This window comes from Camponotus vicinus, unplaced genomic scaffold, assembly GCF_025532165.1.
Source record: "Camponotus vicinus isolate PSW18456_S1 unplaced genomic scaffold, iyCamVici1.0 SCAF_1, whole genome shotgun sequence".
Lineage (NCBI taxonomy): Eukaryota > Metazoa > Arthropoda > Insecta > Hymenoptera > Formicidae > Camponotus > Camponotus vicinus.
Genome location: NW_028141945.1, coordinates 15,010,802 through 15,019,754, shown reverse-complemented (window position 1 = coordinate 15,019,754; position 8,953 = coordinate 15,010,802). Strand labels below are relative to the sequence as shown.

The window sequence follows — 8,953 nt, the reverse complement described above, 5'->3', positions numbered from 1 at the left end:
TTTATAATTTAATGCATTGTATTATATAAAGTATTAAGCATAAAAAGATTATGCTGGTATGAAAATTATAATAAAAATATATAAAAATAATAATGTTAGCTATATTAAAATGGAACATATGAATTCTTTATATTTTATATAAAGGAAGAGACATAAAATATTTTGCAACATCTATATTTTTCTAGTCTTAATTATAAAAACTTCAGAAGAATCAATGATTAATTTGACAAATTCTATACATGTATTAATAATTAAATTTTTAAATAATTAAAAAAATGATTGATAAATATCAAAGATCAGTTTGCTACTAATTAAGAAGATTTATAGAATACAGTTAAAAATGTTTTTATCCCACAGCAGGCATTTTGGGTTTTGTAAATAAAAAGATATAAATATGACAATGAATATAGAAAAATATTTATTTCATCTTTGAATATTACAGTATCTTTCGCGATTGAATAATTTATTTACTATCAATTTCCATACATAAGTATCTTGTTATACAGCACTGGTGCTACCGACATTTTGTGCACATAGCACGGAACAAAACCAGAAATTGTGCACATTATATATTATCCTCTGAGAACATTCATGGACAATGGCTTTGTAGTTCATGTCCACGTTTTCAATGTCCATAGAGGGAGTATCGCTTTCAGAGATCACGTAAAAGCGGGCCGTGACACCTCTCATTCTTCTCTCTGGTATTATTCTCTGAGAGAAAAAGAGAGAGAAAAATCTTCTTTTTCTCTTTTTTTAGTTTATTAGCCATCTTTTTTTTTTGGACAAATTTTCCTATAGAAAAAGCTAAAGAAGAATAAATAAAAATTTGAAGAGTAAAAATAAATATAACAATTTGAGAAGTAAAAATTATCGCTCGGCGCTAGAAGGAATAATTAAGTGTTAAAAGTAACATTTTTTTTACCTTGGAAGAGAGATTATATTTTTGAAATGTGACAATCAATTTTTATTATTACGTATTACACCTTTATTGAATCAAAATCAATAAAATAAATCGTAAAATAATATCGCTTTTATAACGTTCGTGTTTTCGATGTCTTATCTAATAATAAAATAAGCATTTATCTTTATGATTGTAAGCCAAACCTTTATTTTTATCCAAGAGGCATTGAACAAGTATTTTTATCAAGATCTAATGTAAGATGGATGAAATGAAACAAATATTTAGTATGCGAATTCGTCTAGATAGGAAAATTGTCTTTGTGCAGAAAAATTGATTGTGATCGACTGTTTAATACAAAATGTATATACATGTATATAGCATTCTTTTTATTTTGTGCTTGTAATTATTTGCCCAATTATTACAAAGAAAACAATGATGTATCACTTTTGTGCTGTAAATTAAATCTGTTATTATCAAGTGTAAGAGAATTATTAAGCTTGTATTCTTTTAATATTATGAACTATTTTTTTTTTGAGGGTAGTTTTCCTCTTCTATTACATCTTACTACATAAAACTGTTTAGAGAAAACGAATGCAAGACAAGTGTGCAATGATATTTTTCTTATATTTTGGATATGTCTTTAGAAATAAAAATGAAGAGAGACTAAGAGATGTCAGAATAAAGAAATTTTACAGTATTAAAATATTGTACTTATTAAAGTGTCAAAGTATTGGCCTAATAATACTTATACACTTTTATTTGCCATTTTCCAGGATGGAATTTTATGCACAAAAAAAGACAACAGATATATATATATATATTTACATATACATACATACATATATATCCAAAATACAATATATACATATATATGTATGTATACATATGTGTACATTTGTATACACAATACAATTGAAGGCCTGGCTAAAAGAACCAGTCAAATTAATTTTTTAAACACTAGAGGAACCAATATATGTATGTATAAAATATAGAGTTTGTATATAAGATACTTGAAAATTCTAAACAATTTACTGAATAGTCAAAATGTCAGAATAAATCAAAGCAAAATGCTTTTGTGAATTACAAGATAATTGTATATAATTCATTTCTCCTTTTTTTAATACTGTTTAGTAGGAGAAACACTAAATATTATAAACCACTAAAAAAAGTGGGTTTAGTTGGTTCTTGCAGCCATACCTGCAGCTGTTATTCATAACATTTCTTTCAATATTGATGTACATTTGATATCTAAAATTCGTATGATATAATTAATTATTATTTACAAGTATCATATATATATATATATATATATATATATATATATACACATATATATGTACATATACATACACATACGTATATGTAATTAAAATACAATTATTAATAATAAACTCTAAAGCATGAATCAAACAACAATGAACTTGCCATAAAAAAATTTAACATCTGATAAATTGAACTATATGCACATTTTGACAAGCTAAAGTATGGATGGCAAGAGGTCCCTTGGACTTGAGCTGACTGTTTTTTGCGTATGACCGCGTTTCTGAGCACAAGTATGAACGTACATGAATTTACCTTCTCGAGGTAATAATGGCACTTGACATTTGCATAAGTATTCTATTACGATATATATATATATAACACTGGAGATACTTTACTTCTGGAACAGACACCAAACGCGACATAAATAAAAAAATTTAGGTCTAAATCTTCCCTTTTTCTTTTTAAATTTTGCTAATATCTATATCATCCAAAAATCCGTAAAAATCCTATATTTTATCACAGTGCAGTTTCCCTCGTTCTAATCGATTGTATGAAATAGGACAAAAGTGTAAAAATATGATAAAATGCAACTGTAATTGATATATCACGTAATATTATGAGAGAAGTATAAATATAAATGCAGGTGTCGCCAATTGTCTCGTATGATCGAGAAATCGTCATGTGCAGTTACGATTTCCTGCCAAGTGATTAAAAAACGCGAATATTAAATATAAATCCTCTATACTTTTTGCGTTAAAAATCGTTATCCCAACCGGAAATATCGTCAGGTGGTGGTGGATCAGTATCAGCCGGATAAGCATCGAAATTCGTAGTATCCGTAGCGCTTTGGACTCGTGGCAGTATTGGCGGTTCCAGAGTTCTCGTTCTCAAACCTTCCCAATTAAAACCATCGAACCATCTATAAAGAGTCCATACGCACAAAATTATTTTTAAAAAAATATTCTCTTATAATTTTAAAATGTTAAAATCAAAATATTGCTTACTTGTGTTTCTGTATTTCACTAATGCCGCCTTTTTGGTATCCAAGACGTTCCGCTGGATTATCCCTGAAAATAAGACAATTTATATTGTTTATATATGTATTGCGGATACTTTCAACAAATATTGACATACTATGAATAGATGAAACATTTTCAGTAAAAAAAAAAATTTATTTTGTATAATTGCCTGCAAAGTTTCTTGATAAGCGCTATCGCGTTGCGCGTGATAGATCTGGGAAATTCTATAGCGTCAATTCCTTTTAAAATAATGTTATACGTCTTCATCGGTTCGCCACCGGCAAAAGGAGGCGTCCCCGTAAGTAATTCAAACATAAGAACTCCGAGGGACCAATAATCGGCACTTATATCGTGACCTTTATTTAGAATGACTTCCGGTGCCACGTATTCTGGAGTACCGCAGAAAGTCCACGTTTTTCGACCGTGATCCAACCGTTTAGCAAAGCCGAAATCCACTAGTTTAACATATCTAAGAAACAAAGTATGACCATGAAATAAATTTATTAAATTACAAGACATATTATAAGATATATATCTGTCAATTTAATATATTAAAAATAATTTATATACATATATCAATAACGACTTCTATATTTTTCTATACAATATATGACTATTGTATACATTATTACCCTTGATTATCCAAAAGTAGATTTTCTGGCTTAAGATCTCTGTAGATGATATTTCTGGAGTGCAGATAATCGAATGCTTCCACAACGCATGCGGTATAAAACCGCGTAGTGCCATCGTCAAAGTGTCCCTTGTCCCTTAGAACGGTCCACAATTCACCACCCAAACAAGCCTCCATCAACATGTAAAGATACTTTCTATCTTTGAATGTTTTGAAAAGCTTCACTACAAAATCGCAATCCGCTTCGCTCATGATTCTCTTTTCCGACATAATGTGCTGCTGCTGTCGCGTCTCGACGATTTGCGTCTTCTTCATTTGCTTGAGAGCGAAGGATCGTGTGCCGTCTCCGGCAATTTGAACTAATTCAACTCTTCCGAAACCACCCACGCCGAGAGTCGCAATAGTCCGAAGGTCTTGTAATCGTACATCCCGGAATTCCTCGTTTAGCCTGAAAAATTATAAGATTTCAGTATATCTCTGATCAGTACGAATTAATTTTCTTTCTCTCTTTTTCTCTCTTTTTTACATCTATTATAGAAAATATACAAAATAAAATCGAAGTCGTAAATAGATTTATTCTTCCCGCATTTTGCACTCATACTGATAATATATATTGATATTTTTTCTTTAACACGATACATCTCTTTGTTTTTGTTACTAAACTTACTTGAAATGTATAGTTTATTCTCCCATCCTAATGTCAAGCGTGGAACATAATATTACACATAACATATAACAGTGAATATAGATATAAATGGTTAAAATGTTAATTTAAAAAATGCTTATGTAAGAAAGATCTAATTTTCATATAAATATTTAATAAGAAAGAGATATATTCACCTTCTACGTTCCACCAGCTCGTCTCTGTATCGCGTTCGAATTTCATCCAAGGATGAAATTAATTGATTAAACGTCTCACGATCTATAACTAAACAGCTTACTCCTTCTGGATCATCAGCAATAATGTTAGCAGTCCTGAGATCATCTCTGTAAGAGAATACATTAATATATATTTATCGTAAATATATTTGTAGTATATCAAAAATCCCTCTTATAACATTGAATATATTAACAAAATAAGAAGTTTCAATTCAAAATATTAATACAATTTTATAAATTAAATTTATTCAATAATCAAATAATGAATTGATAAAAAAGATAATCGAACAACAATTTCAATATCTCTATAAGAGAAAATTAAAGTAGTGATTATATTCACCCTTGTAAAGCTTTCTCGCCGAAAAAGTCGCCCTTTCCTAACGTCCTGATATATTTCTCCTCTATCGTATCGGGCTGCTTTATCGTCACACGTACTTGTCCCCTACTGATGATGAAAAATGTGTCACCTCTCGCCCCTTGCCTTATTATATAATCCCCATAGTTGTAAAACGTCTACACAAGAGAGAAAATACAAAATTAATAATTATAATAAGTATAATTCGCACATATATAAATATATTTCGTCGAGAGAATAGCTTACCTCTTCTAAAACATCCGAAATTTTGATTAGAGTTTCTTCGGGTAAATTCTTGAAGATCGGCACACTGAAAACATAAATTTTGCATTATTTCTAGATACATATCACATAAGATTATAATGTATCATTTTTTCTTTAATATTTCTAACAGGGACTGTTAATATTAATATTGAGAAATAAAAGAATATCTCTATTAAAGTAATTATTTTGAAAAAATTGTCACAAAATTTTATGCTCGCTCGATTTAAAATATGAATAAATAGAAAATAAAATAAAAGATTTAATGCTTTATAAAATAATTAATTTTTAGTTGCAATAATTCCGTAAATTTTAGAATTTGATAACGCAATTATTTTTTGACAAGATTGACTTTACGATAAAAATGCACACTGCTTTATGTAAAGTTTTATTTTTTCTTTCTCAAAAAGAATAAAGTTTCATACACATAAGATTGAGTAAATTGAAAATCAATTAATTAATTGCATACAATTAGAAATGACACAGTTATATAAAAAATAAACTATTTTTAACATTTTAACAGGCATCTACAAGGACCTCGGTCCACTATGGTAATTGAGGATTAATGTATTGGCTTGCAAGATTTACCTCTTCAAGAAGTCCGTGTATTCCGCCTGTCTCGAGAGACCAGTCCTCATCATAATGGTTTGGAAACATTGTCGGTCGATGGCCCAGAGATGGCAATCAGTTGCCGCGGTAATCGTCGCTGTCCTTTTGCAGTTGTAAAGAATAGCGAGCTCCCCCAGCACCTTACCATGTTGCAAAGTACTAAGATATTTGCCGTCTCTCGACACTTCGACCTTACCCTCTGGAAAGGAATCAGAGATCAGAGATGCGATCATATGCGTCGTACAATGATTGTGAAATGTCATTGACGTGAGTTCTAAGTCACTTGAAATACGGTTGTAGATTCTTAACGTGCAGATTGAAATCATATTTAATCCTTACGTCTATCATCTTATCCGCATCGTATCAAAGCGCTGCTTCTTAAGCGATTCAATCATTTATTTGATCGCGATTTCACGAAATTAAATTGTCAAGTTATTAATAAATCCCTCGAATTATCTTTTATAATTAAAATTATTTTATTAAATTACTAACATGTATCATTCAACGAATCGGAACAAAATTTCAAAACAGAAGAGGTACTCGTTTTTTAGACCAGTATTGAAATTAATTGGTCTCATAAAAGTTGAACTGGTCATCGAATCGCCATCGATGTGCTTTGAAACTGTCACGTGGTTTTTATTGAAATATGTATATCGGTGTTTCAAATGTGTTTTGAACGCACGTTCGAAGTCCTAAATAATCGCTATCGAAAGGCAAGATAAATGTTTCGAGTATATTAATTATTCATTTTTACACGCTATTACGCAAGTCGAGTGACCCATACTCTCGATAATCTACTGACATTTACGAGAGTTAATCGAGCCACCGTGTGATTATTCTTTTGGATATATTAACATTTTAGCTAACTTATTTGCGACATTTATGAGGACTCGACGACTTTTAAAAAGGATTTATTTTAAATAGTATTAAGTTCCACAAATTGCAGACTGATGTGTAATTGTAGCGTTTTAATCGCGTTATCTCGTTATATGATATTTTTTGCTAACATCTTTTTAATACCGTCACAGAGTTGATTTTATGTAGAATTCGTTTTTGTGTTATTGTTATATTAAATATGTTAATTTTTGTAATATAATTTTTAATTTATATTAATTTAATATTAATTTAATGATATATATCAATATTTTATAATTAATCTTAATTTTTTTAATAATATACTGTATAAATTAATATTCTGTAAGTGCTTTGCCAATCAGAAATTGAAGAGACAAATCGTGAAGATAGTTACTATCAATTTGTCCCAACATTGTTAATTGAAAAATAAATCATCTTGATTATTTATTATAGATACAAAGACAATTGAAAATAGAATATTCAAACAAGAATGTCAAATAAAAGAGACACTAGACAAATGTAACGAATCGCAAACAATAGAAAGATAGAAGATTGCAAATAATATTAAAAACATTATTCCTAAAATATATGGATATAAAACAAAAAAAATAATACAAATAGAAGCTCAAATATCACGTATGTTACGTGAATTATTTTTTCTTTAATTTTACGAATTTATTATTGTTACTTGTTTAGAAACTTAACATTATTATAATTAGAAAATCTTTCGTTATTTAGAGAATTTTCAAGTGTTAATTTTCAAACGAAGAAAAACTAAAATATTTCAAGACATTAAAGACGATCGCGCGATACAAAATGCCTTTTAAAGATGAAGTAGCATTAAATGAAGAATTCCAACATGAACAAATTCTTTACCATTATTTAAAATATGTAATGGAACGAACAAGCCAAGACTTTCCTTTACTGAAAAATAATATTCAGAAATATATAAAATAAATATAATAAATATAAATATATAAATATATAAATTAGAAATATATAAAATATATTAATTATATATTATAAATATATTAAATATATTAATTATAATTATAAATTTATAAAATATTATAAATATTATAAAATCCCAGTAAATATAAATGAGGAAATATAAAACAATGTAACGTATTTAATAACAAAATAATTTTAATGTCTTATGCATAATACACATAGTATATCTATACCATAGATTCAGAGTATATTATATCTGCAAAGATAAAACTTCTATTCATAAAACATGTAAAAAACGTTCATTTTATTATCTGTCATCCATTTATCTTCTTATCTGTCGAAATTTTGTTGGGGCAGCGAGTGGTTGAGACAGCAAAGTGATTGCTTATTGAATAATGGATCCTGATAGATTTTTTAATTATAATACATATGTATATTAAACTATTTAAATTAATATTTTTACATTTACATTTTAAGTATACAATTATTGTTTAACTATACAATTATTCGCTTTATGATGAAATACTTGAATTATTACAAGTGTAAAAATTATATAAATATAATTTAATATAAAATATATATTTAATATATTTAATAATATTTAATAATATTATACATTTAATATTATATTTAATAATATTTAATATAAAATATAATTTAATTGTTTGCAATCGAATGTAATTTTTAGACACGAGATTTCTTTCCACATAAATTTCAAAATATACGGAAATATGATTTCCTTCCATAATTTCCAACTTTATGTAATAAAGACGATCTATAATACATTCAGAAGAGAATTTTATTTTATTTATTTTATATCGTATAATATAGGAAACTCTGAAGAAATAAGATACACATGTACGTAAAATAGATCACAGAATACGTGCATACATAATATAAGATTACAAATAGATTTCTATCGCCAATAATGAGCAGATCGTCTAAAGTGAGCTTAATAGAAAATCACGCAGGTCGAAACAATTTTTTTTTTTGCCAGGACTTAAACGAGTTCGACATTGCGACAGGGGACAGATAGTCCATGGCCGTATATTGTCCCCCGCGAACGTTGCTTTCACTTCCTCTCGCGCATAACGCTTGGTACGAGTCATACAAAAGATCCCGAACTGGTTTTGCATTTGCATCGCACGAGGTTGGATCCGTATCTTTTTCCATCGAAGGGGACTATTGAATTAAGCGATGGCCAGTATAAGTATTTTTGTACGTTTTGT

The 8,953-nt window shown here is 28.5% G+C and overlaps 1 protein-coding gene across 4 annotated transcripts in view; it reads right to left on the bottom strand.

Annotated features, from left to right (window-relative positions):
- Positions 1-395: 395 nt before the first annotated feature.
- The window catches only part of For (cGMP-dependent protein kinase for), a 44,197-nt gene continuing 35,639 nt past the window's right edge, over positions 396-8,953 (bottom strand). For all 4 annotated transcript variants that reach the window (XM_083108523.1, XM_083108549.1, XM_083108539.1 and 1 more), the window contains 8 exons: positions 5,898-6,117; positions 5,295-5,358; positions 5,034-5,206; positions 4,655-4,801; positions 3,816-4,262; positions 3,353-3,652; positions 3,169-3,231; positions 396-3,083 (listed from right to left, as the gene is read on the bottom strand). In XM_083108523.1, coding sequence (XP_082964649.1) covers positions 2,918-3,083; positions 3,169-3,231; positions 3,353-3,652; positions 3,816-4,262; positions 4,655-4,801; positions 5,034-5,206; positions 5,295-5,358; positions 5,898-6,117 — 1,580 coding nt within the window. In that variant the 3' untranslated portion in view covers positions 396-2,917. The remainder of the gene's footprint in view (positions 3,084-3,168; positions 3,232-3,352; positions 3,653-3,815; positions 4,263-4,654; positions 4,802-5,033; positions 5,207-5,294; positions 5,359-5,897; positions 6,118-8,953) is intronic.